Genomic DNA, 22602 nt, shown 5'->3' with positions numbered 1-22602 from the left:
AGCTGTGACCATTTATGCCTTTGTTATAGAGTCTGAACTTGCACCTACAGAAATCTATAATGTAAGTTTTACTGGCTCAAACTTAGGAGATAATATTTCTGAACAAAAGAAGTCACACTTCAGGCTGAAAACTTCCAGTTTGTTCTCAGAAGAAATGTTCTTCGTTTGGGATGACAGCTTGTTTCGCTGCTACCTCATCAAGAAAAAAGTATTTTCTTTCTTAGAGCCGCCCTGTCTGATTTCCCTCAAAAAAACACCTTCTTCAATGTAAAATAAAAAGGTACCTACCCAGCGCCACTCGTGCAGCAGAAGCATCATAATTGATCCAGAAGGAGACCCAGGACAGGATAGTGATGAGGATAGATGGCATGTAGGTCTGCAGAATGAAGTAACCAATGTTTCTCTTGATCCGGAAACTCAAGGATAAGCGCAGATATGAACCTGTCAATGAGATATTACAGAGGTGGGCGAGGCTGTATTTATGGTAGGAGCTTGGGTTAGGAATTGAAATTTTATTTGGAAAATATTCTCAAGAGCCAGTGATAATGAGGAATCTCTCTTTCATTAGGTTTTGCAGACTCATCAGCTTTAGGGAGGGGCTCTTCAGAGTCTGCTCAGTTGGCTCAGAATATTAAGAAGAAAGGAAACTCTACGTAAGTTACATTATTATATCAGACATCATGGGATAATGTCTGTTCAGTACTCAGCAGAAACTGCCATTATGGTACGTTCCAATAAGACATAGGCGTACACAGGAGATTTTAACCCTATATCTGGATTCAGTGAGATGATTTTCCTTTGTTTCATGTGCTAGCTTTCCCTCCAAACAACAATGAAGATCTGAATTGTATTTTTCCCATGCTGTTCTAAAAATGGGTTATGGTCAGAGTGGGCAAATTCATATGCAAATAGAGTACTGTTAGTTAATCTGTAGGTCTTTTTCTTTTTTTAAGTTCTTGCAACTTCCTCCTAATCTTTTAGTGAACCTAATGGGGACAGTGACAACAATAAGGACTTTTACTGTCCTTCCACTGGAGCATAGTCATTTTTACAGGGACAAAGCAGTGCCTTTCATTGAAACAACATCCAGGCCATTCTTCCTTCTCACCTCCTTCCCTAGGCAACACAGCAACCTGAAATATGAGTATAATTGTGGGTTGGCAGCTAAGCTAACAGGAGAAACAACATTCTTTAATGATCAAGGAGGTAGACTGGGAAAAAGGAGGTTATGTTCTCTCACCACTGTGTGCCATTTGCGTAGCTTGAATACGGTACTTCACCAGTCCTTTTTCTGAAGGTCTTGTCTGTTTAGATTGCAAACTTCTTTTGGAGAAACACTGCCTCTTGTAGATCTCTAGATTACCACTGCAATGGGACCCTGCCCCTGGCATGCCTCTTGAGGTACCATTGCAAAGTCACCATCTGCCACCACCACAGATGGACTTTGGCTCTGATTTCGTGGCTTTCCAAAAACCATGTAACAGGTGTGTGGCTCACTGCTTTGGCAGTGAACTCCATGTCAGATCAAAGTAAGGAGAGCAACCAAAATCCAAACCCCTCCGACTTTCCAACTGGCAGTATTTGAATTGTCCCAAGCATTCCTTCCAGATCTTTTTATTGCAGTGTGCAGATGGGTTTCTTTCATTCCATAGACCACCTGCTTTTCAAGTGAAATATTCTTCTGTTTTCTGCTACACCTACATTGCCTTTGGGAGACAGTTGAAAACCATGTAAAAATAAGGTAAAGGCTGAGAACCTTCTAAGGAGGTTCTGTTTTGAGCTCAGCTGGAGTTTTGATTAAGAAATGAAAACAACTGCATCCAAAAAAATCAAATTTGGTCGGTATAGAAGATGCTTCTTTTTCAAAGGAACGGGACCCTAAACTAAAGCCTAGATCCTAAGTTAATGCCTCAGCATCTAGATCAGAGGAGCAACCACACTGACCTAGATCAGCAGAGGGTTTATGTGTTTCATCACACCCCTGGGGCAGAAACTTACCGGTGGTGAAGACCACTTCCCTGCTGACCAGCCTCTGCTCGATAATGGTGAACTGGGGCAGTTCTAGCACCTCCATCCCCGTGACAGCAGAATCATTTCCTTGCCAGAAGAAGACAATGTCATCAACCGTGTAACCGTCTGCAGAGGTGGAGAAGCACAGAGAGAAAACTAAGCTGACAAGCTGCAGCAGATGACACCCCCATTTTCTCTAAGGTGATCTGGAAGAGGATCCAAAAGAAAGCCCACACCATCAGACAGCAAGCAGAGCTCCTCCCTGCTGACGTACTTTTCTTCAGCTGAGCTTGGCAGTACAGTCCCCCAAAGAAGAGGGAAAAAAAATAATTGGTCAGAACTCCCCCTTCTGGCTAGGATTCAGGAAAAAAAAATGCGGGAAATGGTCCATCAGGTCTTGACTTGTGCTACACAATCTCCATGGCTAACACAACAGGGACTTGAGCATCCGAAGCCTCTATCACATGCACCAAACACTGCAATTTGCTTTTATAAAACTGCCTCCTTTTACCAGAAGGGGGAGATCACACAATACATTCTGATGTGGACTAGGTAAACAGAGCCTCCAAGTATTAAAAATTCCAAGAGATTAAAAAAAAAAAATTTACAACAGTGATTGAAAAGAAATTTGAGCATCTGAGTACCTCCCTCTTTTAAATACTCTCAGTCAAAATTTGGAGTTGGGAAGTGGACACAGCCTCTGAGATTGGAGACTGCTTCTGCCAGGCGCTGGCTGAAAAGAGCACTAATGAGAGAAGAAAGGCAGGGAAGGCATGAATGCTCATCCCTTATGTTTCAGGGTAATGGATTTGTTCAGAGGTTAACTCAGCCGAGGGTACAGCCTCGTGCTTTGACCCTGAACTATAGATAGCAGGGCTGCATGGGCTGGAAGTGCTGAGGAGCCCACAGGCACGGTCCCAGGAGAAAGACTGCCCAGGTGCTTTGGCCTCACTGGGAGCAAGGCCCAGGGGACAAAATCATGCAGCTCTGCTCCCGTTAGTGCGATGGTCACAGCCCTGCCTATCGCCCTTGTGGGCAAGGAGTCATCTCCACTTGAAAATTAACATTGCTTTTGGCAAGCTAGGCTTTGCAGCACCGTGGCTGTTTCTGGACAAGGGGTGGCCTCTTATTCTAAGCAAAGGGTAGGGCTGCACGGGGGCACCTCTGTGCTCAGAGAAGCACCAACATATACACAGGCTGTAGTACAGCACTGTGGAAGGCTTCGTTCAGAGCAGAAACTTCACCTATGCCCACAGACAGCTTTTATTCGCCACCTGAGCTGCAGCACGACAGCCAGGCTCGGCCACAAGCCCTGGCAGCAGAGGCAGGTGGCTTGCAGAACCCAGCGAGGCCAACATCCCCTACAGAGAGTGGCCACCAGAGCCAGCACCAGGTTATTAGGGACAGCAGGGGAACGAAGAGCTGCTGAATGCGCCATGGAGGAGGAGGAATTATTCTACCTAACCTCAAGGGCCAAGGTTTCCCCTGGCTCAGATCTGAACCTCTGAGGATGGTGTCACGCTGCAGCTCCTGAGCAACCTGCTCTGATCTCATGGCTGACCCTGCTTCGAGCTGGGGGCTGGACTGGAGATACCCTGAGGTCCCTTCCAAACTGAATTATCTGATGACTCTGTAGTGTCCAAGCCCACGTCCTGTGCTCACTGCGCTTATTCACAGGTGCTAAAAAAGTAATAACAATTTTCCAAACGCTGTGCCAGATCTGCTGCTGGTGAAAATCAGTCAAGCCAGGCCTCCACCTCCTCCCTGACGGCTGCTTCTGCTCCACAGATATATTGTAAAGCACCCAGACTCACAGGCCTGCAGGAATTCAGAGGGACCCTTATGTCATCTCCTCTGCTGCAGACATGGGTATCACAGCTTGCTGCCCTGCCTCAGTTACCCCGGCTTTGTGCACAGGACCTGGCGTTTGCATCTGGCTGCAGCGTGTCTCCCAGAGCAAGGCGCTAAGTGTGGAAAGCATCACGAAAAAGCAAATTCCTCACTGCTCCCGGTGCTTGATTCCGGTGGCTCAAACATGCTCGCAGCTAAAAACATCGTGTGTGAGTTTCCACCTGAATTCAGACTCTCAGATGCTGGTGGTCGCTCTGTGTTTTTCTGAGGTTACCAAGCTCTTTCCACCCAGCGCTCGCCCTCTGCAGAGGTGCACCCAGCCTGTAAACAAGTCACCTCTCCACCTCCTTTGCAGTAAACAAGCCAGGCTGAGCTATTTAAGTTTCTTACTGCAAAACATCTGCTCCAGCTCGCGAACGGTTTTTAGCATCTTTTCTCAACCTCTTCTGATTTCTCAACTTCCTTTCTAAATTATGGAAACCAAAATTAGACAGAGCCCCTTTCCCAGGCTCACCAGCAACGTATTCAGAGGCCAATCGATTCCCTGCTCTGACTCACTGCTCCCCTGGTTTATATAACTGAGGCTCACTCCAGCCTTTTCTGTCAGAGCCCTGCCACGAAACCTCCAGCAGCGATGCTCAGGGCTGCGATCCCTCCATCATTTTCCCCGGCCGATGCTCGGGCAGGTACCGTCCCTCAGTCCCGTGCCCAGGCCTCTGCATTTAGCTGTGTTCAGATATATGCGGGATGTATTCAGATCGGGATGTATTCAAATGTGCAGCAAGCAAGCCACGCAGACTGCTATCTTCATCATCCACAAATTTAACAGCAGTGACTTCAAATTTACTTCCTGATCAGCAATGAAAATGTCAAATTACAGTAACTAATTTTAGGATATCTCACAGTTAACTAGCTCTATTCCATTTATTCTACGACCTGCTGATATTGGGTACCAATCTTTTCTGTTTTTTTTTTTTCATGTTATTATGCAATGTGAAATCAAACACGTTTTTTTCCGAGAAGCCATTTTTTAAAGTGATTCTAAAGGGAAAGGTTGTTCAGTCTAAAAATAAACGTTCCACTTTGATTTGCAGCTTTAGAAAGGAAAACGAAGTTTCCATTTTAATGTTAAAAAGCAAAAGAACTTTCACAAAGATAAGTCATTTCAACCTGAAATATCATAAAGTATTGATACAATGTCTTCAAATGTCAGATTAATGGCCTGTTTGATGCCTGCCTCATCGCTTTTTTGCTGAGTCCTGGCACACAGTTAGGAGACGGTTCATGGGGTGAGGGCTGTTTTTGGGACAGGGATTGGATCAACAGGCAGTGCCAGCCTGGGCTTACCTCCTGCAGGCAAGCGCCACAGGCTGCTGCGGGGAAGGAGACCCCAGCTGCATGCTGCTGCTTTACAAACCCAACACTCCCGCGTCACAAAAGGGTTATTTTGGTGTTTTTCTTGTTTGTTTGTTTTCAGTGTGTTTTTTAAAGCCAGGCATGAAAGGAGTGTTGTTCCAAAGTTGTGTGGATGTGGAAGCAAACAAAATGGAGCCCTGTGGATTTGCAATGCGCGAGAGTATGAGAGACAAAGGCTCTTAGGAAGGAAACCATGAGTCTCTTCATCTCTGCGTAGATCTTAGAAATATTGTAAGGAAGCGTAACTTCAACTAACAAATTGGCTTGACATGTCCCATTAAGAACAAAATCGCAACATGGGGAACTGTGGGTAATTCTCTGCCTTCTGTTTTCTTGGTTGTACCGTAAACTATTCTCAAAATACGAAGGAGTGCCAGAAATGACATGCCATTAGTGCCTCCAGGAGGACCTCATTTACATCCCATTACCCACCACGCCAAGCACTGCCATTGCTGCGCATCCCGAGCGGGAGCAGGGCTGCCAGGCGCGGGCAGGGCTGGGGAGGCAGCACCGTGCCTGCCGGCTACCGATGCCGTGGGACCTCTTTTATGAAAAAAGCAATTCTCTGATAATCACCACTGAAGCTGCATCATCATTACTGCGAGATCTGCTGCTCTGGACCGCTCCTGCGGGGATACTGCAGTGCATTTTTATGAGGGAGAGACCAACCTCCCTTCGCCAGCGCGGTCAGGGGAGGCTTTTCATGGGAGTCCAAGGAAAATCCAAGCAGGGAGGGGCTGTGGGGAGCTCTGGTCCCACCTCCCATGAAGAGCAGGCTCAGCCACCAGTGAGGACAGGTTTCCAGGGCTTGCTTAGGTCTAAGGGAGGCTTCCCTACCCTCTCAAAAGCGAGGGTGATTTTAGTGCCCAGTCAGCTGCTAGATCTCTATTTCCCTGGGCATTTCACCCACAAGGTCCCCAGGGAATGGAGTTTGGATGAGGGAGCCTGGTCCTGCCCAGGGCACACCCTTGGATGGGGGTTAACACCCGCGGGAGGCAGCCCAGGGGTGGGAAGCCTTGGCTGGGGCAGGTTGGCGCGTGGCATCGCGTGGCATACGCACAGCTCTCGATCTCCAGCGTGCAGTTCTGCTGGTCCAGGGGGTACCTCCGCAGGTCCATCATGCAAGCAGCCGTGGTAGTGATCCTGAAAGAAGGGGAAAAAAAAATAGGATATATATATATATATATTTTTTTTTTTACAAAAAAAAAGGAGAAGTGAAAGGCAGACGTGAAAGTCAGGCAGCATTTGGGGCCGCTGTTTCCCTGGAAACCAGGGAGAGCCACGGTGGGAGGGCGGGAGGGAGGTGTGCGGGGGGCTGGATGCGGCTCACCCTCAACTGCATGGCTTAAACCCTTCGTGACTCACGTCAGCAAGGCAGTGTCTCTATTAGCGAGGTGGGGAGGGATTTGTGTTCCTCCTCTGTCCCTCCAGGAGAGAGACAAAGAAACTGGGAGTAGGCAGAGCTATGGACAGAGGGGGAGAGATATGTCAGGTTATTAGAGAGAGGCAGAGGACACATGTCCATAAACTGAAAATGCATCAATTAAATTGCCCTGCCATGACCTAGGGGGAAGAATGACTGACCATGTTTTTCCCCCCGTCCTTCTTCCCAAATTGCCTCAGGGACTCCACTGCAGTCCCAGTCCTTCCATTGTACCTACTGCCCTCCTGCTCCTGCACTATGGGCTGGCGGCTCTGCTCACAGATTCACTCTTGTGTGAGTGATTTCGTGATCAAGATTTGCCTGACACATGAATGCATGTGTGCACATCCCCTGTAAAAATAAATACGGGGAGAGGGAGAGGGTTGGTGTTGTTTTGGGGGTGTCAGAGCCACTCAGCGCCCACAAAGTGCTCACACGTGTGTGCAAGGAGGGTGTTTGTGTGTTGCAGAGGAGCATCGCTCTCTGGGATGGGGCATTTTGCAGTGGGGTGGATGAGGGAACGGGTAGGAAGCAGGCACAGAGCAGAACAGCTGCTAATTTACCAGCCCTACAGTTAGCAGGCTGCCCCCATTTCTCAAATATATTGCTCCCCTCACCCTTCAATGCAGTTTTCTTCCTATGCAGTGTATGTGTGCAGAGTGCTGAAGAGAGGGGAGAGATTGGTGCATTCCCCCCCCCCTCTTTTTTTCAATTAACCATCTGGAAGGCATTAATCAAGCTACACATTTTTTACTATGTAGGCATAACCAGTGAACTGTTAACAAGAAAGCTTTATCTTCTGAGCCCTGTGGCCAGGGAGACAGAGAAAAGGGGAAGAAAAAAAAGACAAGAAAGCAGAGAGGATGAGATGGCGAACCAGCAAAAGAGAAAAAGCATCAATGAAAGAAAAAAAGAGAGCAGAAGGGGGAAGGAGGGGCAGGATGGGTGAAGCTGGACAGAAAATTGGAGGGGGGGGGTGGCAGAATGGGGGTGCAAGCACCCGTGGGAGAGCACAGCCCGGGGGGTGCCAGGATGGGGGCCAGAGCAGGGCGGGCGAGCGGCCCCGTGGAGCTGCTGGCTCTTTAAGAAATCTCGTGTGCTAAATTTATCTCTCTGCTGTCTGTGAAGACTGTTTGTAGGAGATGAAGCCTTGAGGAGAGCCTTTGCCACTGCCTGCCGTGCTATAAATAGATCCGAAGAGACGGAGGGAATTTATATATATCCTCGCTGGGTCTAGATACAACACTGCAACTGCCCTCTCTCCGAGCAGGGGGCCCAGGCGAGCTCTTAACCCTTTTATCCGTAATGCAGTCGGGGTGGAGGAGAGAGCACGGGGGGGGGGGGAGAAGGATGGCAGGGCAGGAGCCACGTACAAATTATCACCGCGGCGTTGGGACCGCACGCATTGCTTCCACAGCCGCCAGCTTCGGCACCTCGGGGAGGACTGTGGGCAACCCAACGCCTCTCCCACCCCAGTCCACCTGGGCACGGGGGACAGCCCCAAGCACACCTGGGGGAGCTGAACTTTGCCTGGAGAGCCCGCAGGTGCACGGGTCCGTCCCGGCCAGGCGCAGAGCCCAAGGAGTCACGGCCGGGTATGAGTCACCCCCCGTGCCGCACACGGCCGTACGGTGTGCACTACACCGCACCCCTGGGAAACAGCGGCGGCAAACGCGCTCTCCGATTTTCCCTAAAGTGTGAGATGCAAAAACGGATTAAATGAAAATTTTCCACCCCATTTGTGGGACCCTGCGGGCTAAAACCTTTCCGCGGTGTCCATCCCCGAGTTGCAGCCTGGCTGGCTAACGTGGCTGCGCTAAGGACGTCCAGGGGAAGCCTGTTCTGGATGGAGAGGGACCCTCTCGCCTCTCGGCAGGATTTGTTCGTCACCTGCAGTGCTGGTTGGAAATGCAGAGCACGACACAGTGAGCTATGGCTACCACACTCCATGCGCCAAATCCCGCTCACGCTAACAGCCAACATAAATCCAGAGCCACTCCAATGATTTTTGCAAGATCACACCAATTTACATCAGCAGAGATTTACATCAGAGCAGGATTTATCCCCGTTGATTCAAAAAGAAGAGAACTTCAGGACAGATAGGACGGAAAGGAGAAAAATGAGATAAAGAGGGCATCGGTCCTTAAAAATCAGATAAGAATTTCTCTTTCCTTCAAATTAAAGGGTGGGCACATCCGCGCTGCACAGCTCAGCATCCAACAGAGATACCCTGGCTGGCTCGAGGCCCCAGGCTCCTGCTGACCTGCCCACGTAACAGTGCTGGGACAGGTGAGGACTGGGACCAAGTAGCATGCAGGTTTTTTTTTTCTTTTTTTTTTTTTTCTTTTTCCAGCCTGAACTGCAACCACCCGCTTGTCTGGAGCATTTCAGCTGCAGTGCTGCACCCACAACAAGGGGCACCCAGCAAGGCCATGGGCACCAGCACCGTGGGACCACCTGGGTGTTTGGCTCATGACTAGGTGGGGAGCAGCTGGCCTGAGATGCTGGGTCCTGCCTCTGGGCTTCCTAAGAATTGATAATCCACCCTTCTTGGGATAAAGAACGTGGTGTCACAGAGAGGTAAGGAGGATGTTCAATTATTTATATATTGAACCTCAAAAACCATCCTGTACCCCAACAGCTCTTTGCCATGCCCTGCTCATGGGTGACCCACAGCATCACGGCTCTGTTTGCCTGCTCCCAGAAGACAGAAGAGTGATGATGGCATGAATGGTGATGGGGGAGACGGGCAGAGCTGAGAGGCAGGAGAGCAGATAGTGCAGGACAGGAGGCCACCGGGGTAAGGGAGCGGAGGAGTGGGATCAGGGGAAGCAAGGGGTGAAGGAGCCTGGGGAAGGAAAACCAGAGAAGAACGAAAGGTTAAAAGACAGAAAGCAGAGCGGATACTCATTCCGTGCGAAAGGAGATGAGGAGACAGAACAAACCATCGCCCTGTAAACAGCTCTAGACAGAGAGCAGTGCCCGCAGGAGACGCGACCCGAGTGGAGCAGAGCAGGGAGCGCGGGGCCGGAGGGGACGCTGGGGAAGGGTGCCACCTTCCCCGTGGCACTGGCAGGAGGTGCTGGCTCCTGGCCAGGCCACGTCTTCTCCATCCCTCCCCCTTCTCTTGCTTCTTTGCCCACCCTCCCTCCCCTTTTAAATCCAAAAATGTGTGTGGTGCGAAGTTCCATCTGCTTCGATGGCGATTCACAGAGACGCATCGGAGATTCACAGAGGAGGATTCACAGAGGCGCAGCCCCCATCGGAGGGGAGAGGCTCGCCTGCCCTTCGCACGACGCGCTCGGTGAAGGGGCAAGCACCCACCACCTCCAGCTCCCCTCTCCTCCCTCCATTTCTGTCACCTCTGCAGGCCTCCAAGTCACCCCCCTCACATCACAACCTTCTCACTTCCCTCCCCATAGAAAAGACGTGTTTGTGCCTTTGCCCTCATCATTGCTCCTCAGGTCTGCAGGCTTTCAAAGCAGCCAAGTCCTCAGCGCCCTGCTACTCTGCTGCACAGCTGGCAGGCAGTCCATCGAGGGGAGACAGGGCTAGGGAGAAACCACTGCACATTTCCAAAAAGAAAAAGAAGGGACGTGCATTTGTGAGTTGTCAAGCAGCTCTGGCAGGCTGTGTGCTGATGGATATCCCCCTTCTCTGCCAGCACCCAGCAGATCCAAGCAGAAGCTGAGGTAGCACAGATATCTTACTCTGCAGAGAGTCCTTCAGCCCCAGCGGAGGTAGGGATCACTTCAGGTAGGGCAGCCACAAAGCTCAAAGCCCCACCAGGCACGTGCTAGGTCTCTGTTTGTTACAAGGAGGAAGCGATGCCCACCTGGCACTAGCACCAATAAAGCAGAGGCAGGCACGGAAAAGCGATGCAGCCTCACCCTGCTGCCTGCTCCATGAGCAGCAGCACTACAGGTCCATCCCACCACAGCTGCAGCTCAGACTCCTGCACACCATCAGTCCTCCACACGTTCTCCGACCTGAACGCCACCAGCCCTTCCATTCCCTTTCCAATCCTCCTCATCACTGTTTACTTATTAATGGCTTCTTCTGTCTTATTTAGAATGATTATATAAGTTCAAAGACAGAGCAATGTGGAGCTCCCACCTCTTAAAACCTACCTGCCCTGGCTGAATGTCTCCTCTCCATCCCCTACCCTGTTGCTTGCCTCCCCCTCCATGGTAGCTGCCCCTTCAGCTCCCCAGGTGTGATCTCCCTGTACCAAACTTCAGCTCTGGAGGCCCTCAGCCACCAGTTCATCCTCTGGATCGTCTCCAGTGTGTCGAGTGAACCAAATTCATCAGCTATGAGTGTAAAGGGCAAAATATGACTTCCCCAAAACACCATCTGATTCCTAAAGGAGCAGGTCCAGCCTCTCTAAGGAGGGCTGGGTTGGAGAGAAGCGAAGACATTCACCTCTGAGGGGTTCCTAAAGCAAGCAGGGTCCCTTTCTCCTTGAGCTCATCCTTACAAAATGAACTGCTGCACTGTGTGCATCATAACTACATGCATACCAACGAACTAGATGTGCCTGGGACTGGTTTCTGGGGCCAATGTTAAGTGGTACTGGAACAGCGTGTGCCTACACTTACATTCTTGTCTGTTTTGCAGATATGGAGTAAGTTTCATCATCCAGGGACTAACGCAAATATTCAAACACAGCAAAAGATTAAAAAACAAAACAAAACAAAAAAACACTCTAAGTTGCTGGTTGAAACTTTTTGGATTTCAGATTACCTGAGAAGCTGAAGATGCTCCTGTCCCCCAGTGATACTGACTCCCAGAGCTCAATTTGCAGCAACGAGGAGAAAGTACACAAGCACCTTGAGTTTACCAGGACATGTGCAGACCCCCCCAAGGGATAAGTTAGACTTGTACTGGGATTCTGATAACTGAGAGTGGAAGGAGAGGCAAAATTGCTGTTTTGCTGAATGCGGGAAAAAATGAAATCGAATTTTAACTCTGTACATTCTCGAAGTCAGTCATAAAAATCATGCTGGCAAATGTCACCTTCTGCCTGGCAGTAAGCACAAAGTTTGAAGGGCCTGGAGGGATTTATAAACCCGTGGTGGATTTTGCCATTCTTTTAACACGGTCTGATCTTTGCAGACTCCTGGAGGTCATGTTAGAACCAAGAGCAAGGCAAGGATATGGAATATTTTCCCCTTGTGTCTGCTGGCCTAAAACCGACTCCATAAGTCTTGGCACAATCCTGCTAAGGTCACTCTGTTTCCAAAAGCATCTGTGCCTGCATAGGCATCCTTTGATAAACAGCAGTATGCGCTGCACTCAGATTAGATGGGGAGAAAAAAAGCTCTTCTAAACTAGTACTCAGGGTACCAGTAATCGAAATCAACCTGTTTTCCACCCTGGGAGAGGAAAAAGCACACGTTTTCTGGGGGATAGGAATTGAAGTGTAGAAGCAGGCACTTCTGTGTCCAACTAGTGCTTCCAGCTAAGCCCCTCATCCTGTCCCTAGAAAGCCAAAACGCACATGGGGATCTGTCAGGTTCCTAACTGAACTCTCGTTTCCCCTCACCCACTGAACAAACCCTTCTCCCACACCCAGACCTCTGTGCTGGAGCTGGGTGGTGTGAGCAGTGCAAGGCTGCAGCACCAGCTTTGGAGCCCAGCTGGGTGGACACGAGCCCAACTGCTTACAACCAGGCTGCCAAAGGAGAGATTTCTGTTGCCTTTGCCTAACCTGCGGAGGGAGCGGGCAGAGCTGCTAGAGGCAGGGTAGAGACTGAATCATCTCTCACATTTCCAGGGAAACCTCTCTTGGGGAGGGAGGGGGAAGCAAAGAGAAAAACTGCAGATTTCTTCTCTTCTGGCCTGCGAGATGGAAGCAGAAAATTGCTGCTCTGGGGTCTCAGTGTAGAGAAAACTCCTCAGTTATAACCTGTCAGGTCCCTACTCCATAGAAATCAGAGAACACCCATAGGGAGAGCAAGGACATGGCTGCAAACAGCAGGCTCCAAGCGAGACAGGAGAGAGAGAACCCTTTCTACCAACTGGAACACCAATAATCCCAAGCCTGAATTTGAGGAATGTAATGCAGACGTAGCTCAGTCCTGGTCAAGAGACGGGCTGAAAATAGGAGCTAGGAAGAAGATGAGCTCCAGCAGAGCCCAAACCATGGGGAGGAGGGAGGGCAGCCCCAGAGGCACAATGCAGTAACCTGCTGGTGGGTGAGTGGGTGGGAGGGATGCTGGACGTGCCTCTGCCCACCTGGGCTGCTTCCCTGCATAAGGTGAGCTACAGGTGGTGCTCGAGCTGCTGCCTGGCCCAGCAGCAGGCTCTGTCCCAGGAGTGGGTCAGTTTGCTGTAGTGCAAAGGCTGACACCCCCCGGGAGCAGCTACACTGCAGGGAGCAGCAGGCTGCTGGGAACTCACCCCCATGAAAAGCAGAAACCCTGTGCTGCCAAAGCAGATACATCCAGCTTCACTCAGGTTTAAACTGCAAGTGTTGAGATGTCTGATCTATAACAGCTCTCTCCGCCTTGCTTCAAGCACTGAACAGGCATTTACACTGACGGGGATAGCAGGGGTCTACGTTCCCATTGGGCTCAGTGCCCTGCTGTGCCTTGGCTTCTTTGCATCTACACAAACTGCCTCATCTCCAAACCATACCTCACTGCGGTGACTATCATGGGCAGGAATCAAAAAAAAAAAAAAAAAAAAAAAAGCAAAACACACACACACACCCCCACCGCTACACCACCTTCGCAGGAGGAGATCCCTCATTCTCCCTGCACAGGATTTAGTCTCCGTCATCAAATTCCTCTGCAGTTTTTCAGTTGCTCAGCTCACATCGCCTGGGCTCCTCGCCAGCCAGGCGCTGCATCTCGCTCGCTGTCCACTCGGCTCCGCGCCTGCTGCCCCGCGCCCCAGCCCTCCGCTGCCCCGCGCGCACAGGGATGCTGAGCTCCTCGAGGCACCTGTTTTGCTGGAATTCGGTTTGGTCCTTAATTGGAACGAAATCAAATAGCTTCGAGATTTCCCCGAAGGATGTTTTTAAGCCGGTTTCAAATGCGATTTCAAATTACCATATGAGGATTTCAGCATTGTTACAGCTATTTCTATTTTTAGGTCTCTGAAAACACAGGAAAATACTGACGACATCAACATTTGATGAGTGTTAACTTGCTTCACTACCGAAAGGAAACTGCATGGTCTAGAAAAGGAAATACAGATATCAGACCATAATGTATAGCTTGGATGTGTGATAATGTAAAGCTTAGTGAATATTATGGCAGAAGTGGGCTAGACAGTCTCTGGAGGTCCAGAGAAAGGCTTCGGTGTTTCTCCCTGTAACTCTCAAATTCCAGCAGTGGTAGTACAAGCAGCATGAAATAGAGAGGGAATTATTGACATAAGTGAAAAATTCCCTGCATAAAATTAGGAGTGAAACATCAACACTTTGAAACGTTTTTTTTTTCTTAAATGAAAAATTTCTCCCTAATTTTTTGTTTAAAATTTGATGAAACCAATGCAGTTTCTGACAAAAAGCCATTAGGAGGAAAAATACATTAAATCCAGCCAGCTCTACACGGCTCTTCCTCACTATCTTGTCCACCTCCCTCCCCTACACCAACAATTGACTGCTTTTCATTTTGTGGGCAGCTCCTTTAAGCCTCCCTTCGCGTTGCAGCCTTTCCTTGTTGCTTTAGCACATTCCGCTGTGTGCCCCAGGTGACCACCTCTCCTGCACCTCACAGGCACCTTGCAAGGTGTTTGGGGGCCAGAGGAGTGCGGACACAACCCCACCCCACCACCTTCTGTGTCCTAAAACTCCACTGGCTCTGCTGGGTTTGCATCCTCCCACAGCAGACCACACATCCTCAGCTGCTTGGAGCATCCCCGGGGCTGGGTCTGGGCTCCAGACCCCGGGATTTTGGCCATCTGCTAGCTTGGAAGGGACGGAGCTGGGAAACACCAGAGCTGGTCCTGCAGCCCAGCGTCGCCTCCCCGACGCAGCCCGTGGCTGTTTATGCATTCCTTTTGTCGGAGATCTGGCAACCGGCTTTTAATCCCAGCCCAGTGTGAATTAATTTTGGAGTAAGCTTTTGTATCGAACGCTTTTCCTAAGATGTAGCTGTATTACATCTGCTGCACTCCCTTCATCCACTAATTCGTTAATTCTATCAAAAACAAGCATATGCTTTTCTGACACGCAACGTCCACAATGGAGCAGAGCGGCAGAATAAAGGGCTTCATTTACTCATGGAAACAAGTTATCTGAAGCTTGATCTTGTCCTCACTGAAGTCAAACGAAATACCCATTGACTTCATGTGAGCTAACTCGGACCTTGTGGTCTGATCCGGGGTTTGAGCCTGATCCTGCTTGAACACTCGCTGAAAGCTGGGGCCTGCCAGGGTGTCATCCTCCCCGGTCTCTGACATCAGAGACTGCTGGAAAGAAAAATGACTGTTGTGCCACAAATAGCACGATTGAGTCACTTTGCTACAGGATCAGCTCAAAGGAGGGGGAAGCGACTGGTGAGAAGGTAGCAGGAGAAGGAACAGAGCTGTGGTATCTCGCCGGAGGAAAAACAAATAAGCAGGTAAACAAAGGAAAAAACAAAACAAAACAAAAAAAACTCACAAAACACAGAAAATGCCTCCTTTGGCCTTCTTCTATCAAGGCAACTCCATTTTAAAGATCCTTCCAAAAATGCAAGAGAAGACAAGACCAAGCTTTTTAATAGAGGAAGGACCCGCACTTTCCTTACTGCTTGCAGAGCAAGCATGGGTGTATTTGTACCAAGATAAAGGGAGCACAGCTGAATATCCAGAGCATTTTCTTACCTGCTTACACCTGCTGTGCATATGTCTATGTATTTTTGAATATGATCACAATTATTTGCACCTGCAAAACTGCACCTAGCACTTTGCTGTCAGCAAAATCACAGGTGCGGGAGTCAGTCCAGACAGCAAGCCTTAAGGAAAGCACTGTCCATACCACCACGGATAAATCTAGAGGGACTTCAAGCATTCAGGGCACCTGGCTTGTCCCCCAACACCCCAGTGCTTTCAGGGCAGTGAAAGCCAGCCATCCTGGCTGGAGGCACAGCCCAGGAACAGCAGTTGCAATTGCTCACTGCTTTGTTTTTGCAGTTGCCTTTTTCTCCAGGGGCAAGAGAGCAGCTTCCAGGAAAACCAGCCAAAAGTTAAAACAACACAGGCGGCTCTTACTATGGCCCTGGAAATAACAGGGGCAAACAGCTGTCATTTTCTTTCTTTTGGCCTGGATGCAATTTTCCTCATCTCACCCAGGCCCTGCCTGGGAGGGAGCTGAGCTCCCGCACCCGCACCGCAGGGCCCCGCAAGAGGGCAAGGGCAGGGACGGTGCTGGAGGTGCTCAGACAGCAGCCTGGCCCTGCAAACCCTCCGTGGACTTCTACTGCTTGGCAGCTGGATCCACACTGCTCGTTGTTGGAGCTGACTAAATGGCAGCTGATAAAAATACACGAGTATTTCTGCTCTGTGTGCTGCGCAGGTGCATGCTAAGGGTGCCCACCAGCCTGGGGGAGGCAGCTCTGTGCTCAGGTGGGCTGGCTCAGCAGCCCGAGCCTCACGGCACTCTGTGCCCCCTCCTTCACGACAGACTGGAGCATACCCCTGCCTGTCCCTTAGCACAAGCATCCACTGCTTCTTACAGCTTCCCAGAGCTCTGCCATAGGGAAACACTGGGCACAGGCACCTTGCTGCTCTAGCAGGATGATGTCCTATGCATCCTCCTACTTTGGTGTGCCTACACCCAGCCCCACCCTCCCCAAAACAGCCCTGCTACTTAAAAAGGAAGAAATCATCATAAAAAGTCAGTCTTTGCCACAAAACACGAAGCAGCAGAGGAGCTGATACTGTAAATGGGAAGGGTGGGTGTACCCTCTTTGAAAGAGAAAGGTCTTTCCTCCCCCTTTGCTGCACTGGGATGTAAGCCCAGAGCTGCTATCACAATCATTTGTGAATGTGGAGGCAGGTCTAAAAGCCAGCTGTGAATTTTGGTAGTCAAAAAGGAGGAAAAAAAAAAACACACAAAAACAAACAAACAAAAAACACACTGGGAGAACAGCTCAACGCAGACAAATACAGGATTGGGGAAATCACTGCTTAGATTTCACCTACAGCATCCCAAAGTGCACGCTTATCTACAGCTGCAAACTTCCCACATAGCCCCCTTCGTCCTCCCACTTGACGTTCCTACCTGCCCTGGCACCTCTACAGATCCAGATAACACAGCAAGGTCAAACTCTGTCACCTCCCCTACACACAAACACACTTTCAAAAATCCTTTGTACTTGCAAATAAATTTATTCCAGACACCATAAAAAGCCTCCTTGCTGAGGACCATTCCCCTACTAGATATCAACTTTCAAAGCTCAATTATCAAAATTGCTCTGGTGAAGAGACTTTTTTTTTTTTAATGGTACAAAAATGTCTACGATCTCATACTCAAAAATAACTAAAGTGATTTTACTCAAGTGCTACAGGTATTCAGCATTAGATACCAGAGTAATGAAGTCTCATCTCCATAGGCCAAACTTGCAGAAAATTATAAGCAACTGAAAATGAGTGTTTCAAACAGAAGTGTTATGCAACACGAATGACAGTGACCTGAAACACACAGAACCAACTATTCCCATCTCCAGCATTTGTCTATAGCACTACAGGGAACTTCAGAGGCCTGAAGGAAACAACCACGTCTAGCTTGGAGGAAGAGCAGGTGCTTAAACCTGTGCAACGCTTCAGAATCTGCGTAGTCCTTGTGTGTGCTTGAAGAAAATACCAGAACCTCTTTCAAAATGAAGGAAATTTAGACGAGGTGTCATTCACAACCACAACCAACAAGAATTCGCCTCAGACTTACCTCAGGCCATATAGGACAGTCCCATCAGGATGGAGCCGGATCATGCGATTCTTCACTGTCACTCCATGCAGAAAGGACTTCTTGTCGTTCAGGAAATAGGTGTCAGGCAGCCACAGCTGGTCAGCCACCCGGTTGTCCAGGGTCAGGTTGAGAGGAAGGTCATTGTATGCCAGGCGTTTGTCCCGCCAGCTCTGCTGGAAGTACATGGTGATGGTGTAGTCCTAGGAGAGAAACATGCTAGTGTCACAGCCTGGCCTCAGGGCAGGGACACAAAGCAGTCCAGCCCCTCCTGCCGTTCCTGAGACCTTTGGTGGATCTCCACATTTGCTGGCACCCAAATGCTTGCATCTACACCTCCACCAGCTGGAGGGACTACGATTTGTTCTGGGAAAAGGGAAACAATACACCTGGTAAAGTCCACTTTTATTATGAGCATAAATTCAGGACATTCCCAAAGGCACGTGGAAAATCTCACCTCTAGGCCAAGGATTCAGAGTCAATCCTGGCCAACCATGACAAGCTATTAGCACTTGCCCTGGCGTATGAGCTAAGTTGGGAGTTCACTGCAATTCTCAGAGAGGGACATATGTGGAGGAAATCTGTCACCAGTGGAGCATGATCCACTGGGTAAAGGGCAGTTCCTTCACCATCCCCAGCGACCACAATGCCATACGTGTCTCCTGTTCCTTTCCTGTTCCACAGTATAAAGTTGAAACTTAAAAGTTCTGCTGAGTCAGGACTTTTCTAAAGGGCAGGGAAAGCTATTTTGTAGCCTACAGCTGCAGCTTTGCAGAACGAATTCTAGATGCTGCACAGTAACTGCACATCCCGGGGAGACCCAGAGGCCCCAAATCTGCTTTTCCACAAAGCCACAGACTGTGTTGTAGCACTGTGCTAGAAGTACAATCATTTCCTCTCAGATAAATGAGTAGTACAGGAAGGGGTCTTGTACACATCAATGAAAAAATCTTCTCACAACAGGTCTTAAATAGGCTAGGAGCCAAGATTTTTTTGGGGTAAGACAGCTAACAAGATGTAGATTAGGAAGTGGGCAGGGTAAGCAGCGCTCACAAGTCTTGCTGATAGCAGCCTTAAGAAGCCAGTAACTTTTCACAAGTCCTTAAATAAAAAGCTTTCTGCAAATGCATGCAAATGAACTGCTGGGGCCAGAGACACATTGTTTCTTCCTAAGCAAATACTTAAAGTGCCAAAGGAATCCTCTTCCTGACCACGCAGGTTTGCACAAGGGACATTTCTGCTCTGTGTTGCCAGCTCTGTGCCAGGTGCTGGCGAGGACCGTGCTCATGCACTAACATCTGGGCTGAGCAGAGAGGCATCCTGCCTGCCCGTCTTCTCCCACTGACTTTACTCAAAGCCAGGTTTGATTAGCACCTCTGAAAACAAGCTCAAATAATCCCACAGTATGGGTATGCCAGCTTTCGGGTATCTAACTATGATTCAGAAATCTAGACCCACATGCATATCTGAAAGGTCATGGAGCGTATCTGTGGTGCAGTCTGGATACAAAAGCTATATCTGTCACCTTCTGTATTATATTGAAAAGAGCAAAAACACAGTGACAGGCTTCTGGCCAAGAAACTGTGTTGCTTTCCTTTTTAAAGGATTGCTAAGATCTTGCTTCAGAAGCCTCACAGTCCATCTCTCAGGGGCACCAACATTCTCACTTTGGTCAAGACCCTGCTAAGGAAAATATTCTCTCTGGTTACCCCTCCCAGTGACTTTGGACCTGCATTGCAGTATGAGCAGAGCACCTGAGTTTCTGGAGCCTCTCACCCCCCTTGGTACCCGGCTCTTCTCAGTGGGACAGGCAGCCACCGATGCACCATTTCCATTCTATTTATTTACGAGACTTCCATGCTGCCTTGCAAGGCACGCCTCGTGGCCCAGCTGCACGCAGGGCTGTGCTCAGCACTGCAGCTCCCATTCAGCCCTTCACAAAGCCGAGATAGCACCTGAGCCTGCTGGAAAGCTGCTCAGCGTGACCATCCCCGTGGGACATCCCTCCGCATGCCTCTGTTCACCCTGCTCTGCCCAGCAGCTGAGAGCTGTCAGCCCCAGCTCCCCCTCCCTGCACCTCCTCCATCTCAGGTTTTGCAGAGGCTTTGCTCCCTCTCTCCTCCTCCTCGCTGCATGATGCATCCACAAAGCAGAGGTGAGAGCAACATGTGGAGCAGGAGGCGCTCACACTCCAGAGCTGCTTCCCTGCAAGGAGAGAGGACAGCTCTCTCAGGGGCTAGGAAAAGCCCCAGAGAACAAGAGGAGCTTGCCTGGGGGCCTCACATGCTAAAGTGACAGTGCGTCCTACCAGCTACTGATGACGGGGCTGTAAGAGTACATCTCCAGACAAGAGGAAGAGACTGATAACTCCAGTATTTCCTGAAACCCAGCAGAGACAACAAAACAAAAAAGATGTAAGAGGACTCAACAGTAAGCAGCTGAAATGTTGGCACAAGAGAGGTGTGAATGGAGGAAAGTGTTTCCTGTAGAACCCCAAAGACAATAAGCACAGTGATACATCAGCATACGGGACACACATTATGCCCAAAGTAATACTCTTACAAGCGTGCTTGTGCTCGTTTTGGAGACAGCGGTACTGTGTCGGACCAAAAGTCATCGCACATTAGCGTCCTGTCTCCAGTACCAGTCAAGAGAACAGAAGGGAGAAATATAAGAAAAACGGGGTATTTGTGTTATGATACTTTATTCTCCAGCTGTTTCAGGCTTAACGATCTCCTGAGCCAGAGCTGATACCTTCTTAATTGAAGACACTCAGTTTCTCTTCTGAGAGTTTGTCTCATCTCAGAATCTTTGGCACCTGCAGCCTTGTGGTAGGTAGCAAATTCTACAGTTTAGCTCTCCACTGTATTTACATCACTTAAAAATAGGTACAGATCAGACTTACTCTTAACTGATTCCCTGTAGTGGTTGTATTAAGTCAGTAAGTAATCATAACCCCGTGCTACTTAAGCTTACAGAGTCCCACACTTTTAGATAGTTGAGGGTTACTGAGCAGTATACAAATAAGGAAATACTCAAAAATAATATAAAGGCTCTGACAGAAGCAGGAAGCAGCAAAGGGGGAATAATTTTTACACAGGTTAAAAACAAAACAGCTGTATGATGACAGTATCTGACTTTCTGCAGTGGGTTGCTATATAAGAACAGATTGAGGGCAAGGTAATGGAAAAAACTTTCAACAGAGCCTATGGAAAAAGCACGAGGTCAGGTACTTAGCAGTACTTTGAAAGGTCTAGGCGTAACATGGAAAACACAGTCCTCCGAGTCATAAAAGGGGAGGGACTAACAGGAAAGGAGAACCACCCAAGGATGGAGATCCTGCTGCATGGCAGAAGGTCCAGCTTCCAACAGAAAGTCACCTAAAGCATCCCTCCTGAGCAGGCTGCTTCTTAAACCCGCAGCACAGCTTCTGGGAGATGTGGGTCGCTGGCAGGTTGGGGCAGATTGGTTTTCTGTCCTGTGACCTCTACAGTGCCCAGTACTAAATTTGAGCAGAGACAGAAGTCTGCACCCCTGTTAGAGGCTACAGTGGACTCAGAGGCCTAGAAATGGCATGAAATACTATGTGTGAAGGGACCAAATCTTTGCTCAGAACACAGTATTTCCAGTAATATGAATGTCTTCTGTGCCTAGTCCATTTTTGTGTACGACAAATGGCTGGTAGCTTTCTGGGGGGAGCTTTGAAAGTGCTGCAAAGTAGCTTTGAAAGCTACTGCAGGCTGCTAGCATTTCACCAAGCTGTGAAAGGTACTGGAAACAACGAGGGGGATAAAGGAGGCTTTACAGCTTACCTCTAGTGCTAGCCATGCCACTTAACTTTGTCCCCCATTTCCCCTCCACCCCTGACTTTGATAAATCACCTCTTTTTGGAGAAGTGACCAAATAAAAGTCCTACCCCATATAAGAAAATGACATATGGTCTCCTTGTCCAAGATCATAAAAGAACATTAGGAAAGCCAAGATGCTCCAGAAAGAGGGAGAAAAATGAAACATCTGACTTAGTAAAAACCAAGCTGCCACTGCCAGAGACTAATGAACAGTTTGTTGGCTTCGACTTCTTTGATGATTAAACACCAGCTCCTGTTCCCGTCATTCTTGGGAGAGAAATTAAAGGACAAAGCAGTCCTCGAGTATGTTTCATTTTAAGAAGGTGTTAGGGGAAATAAGAATTATTTTTAAGGGGAGCATTAAACAATGTGCCTGCAATCAGCTGCAAGGAATCAGAGCTGTGTAAAACGTACAGGAGAATATGGAAAGGACAGAGCAAGATGTCCACACTCCTTACTTAGCAAGCTTGTTTTAGAAAGCTACTTTGCCCTCCTAATGGATTGTCCATTTCCATGTAGATAAGACAAATCAATGGGTTCTAGACCTTAACAAGCACCAGTTAATCTGACAAACACACGATAGCAATCTTTCCAGCTCCAAGACAGCAAAAAGTCTGCTTTAGATCCTCACCTTTGCCTAGGGCAGGAGGCAGCAGCTCTTGTACTTACTGTGCTTTTCATAGGGAGAGTATTCTGCCAACATTCTGCTTTTATTCTGCTTTTAATTTATCTTCTGGTGCAAGCCAGTGCCTGATTTACAAGTCTGAAGTTCTGCTTGACAACTGTTATACATAAAGCGACAACTATTTTAGATACTGACCTTCTCCTTATGCTTCAGCTTAGCAGGTGAGAAAACCAGAATCTCCTTCCACATCCCTTAGTTTCGAATAACCAATTGTCCACCTGACCTGGGGAGCAGGAAAACCACCTTGCACCTACAATCTGTGCATAAGGCAAGGAGACAGAAATGTGTTTGCATCTAGGATATGCTGTGCCCTCCTGTGCAGCAGGTCTTTGTGCTCTTGAACTCATTTTCTTTAGGACCTCAGAAGAACTTTGCATGGAGATGTTTCTCTTCACTGATCTGATCTACTTTTGTAGTAATTTGCATGTGTTTAATTGCTGAATGCATGTCCAGAAACTGGGACATATCA

The 22602-nt window shown here is 48.8% G+C and overlaps 1 protein-coding gene across 2 annotated transcripts in view; it reads right to left on the bottom strand.

Moving 5' to 3' along the window:
• Nucleotides 1–22602, bottom strand: part of LOC308177417 (gamma-aminobutyric acid receptor subunit beta-4) — an 86703-nt gene that overhangs the window by 25573 nt on the left and 38528 nt on the right. For both annotated transcript variants that reach the window (XM_080554692.1, XM_080554693.1), the window contains 4 exons: nt 17583–17803; nt 6338–6420; nt 1999–2136; nt 289–441 (listed from right to left, as the gene is read on the bottom strand). In XM_080554692.1, the coding sequence (XP_080410818.1) occupies nt 289–441; nt 1999–2136; nt 6338–6420; nt 17583–17803 (595 nt within the window). The remainder of the gene's footprint in view (nt 1–288; nt 442–1998; nt 2137–6337; nt 6421–17582; nt 17804–22602) is intronic.

This window comes from Anser brachyrhynchus (genome assembly GCF_964034855.1).
Source record: "Anser brachyrhynchus genome assembly, chromosome: 13".
NCBI classification, from domain to species: Eukaryota; Metazoa; Chordata; class Aves; order Anseriformes; family Anatidae; genus Anser; species Anser brachyrhynchus.
Note: the sequence above shows the minus strand (reverse complement) of the source record. Positions and strands in the feature narration are given on the sequence as shown.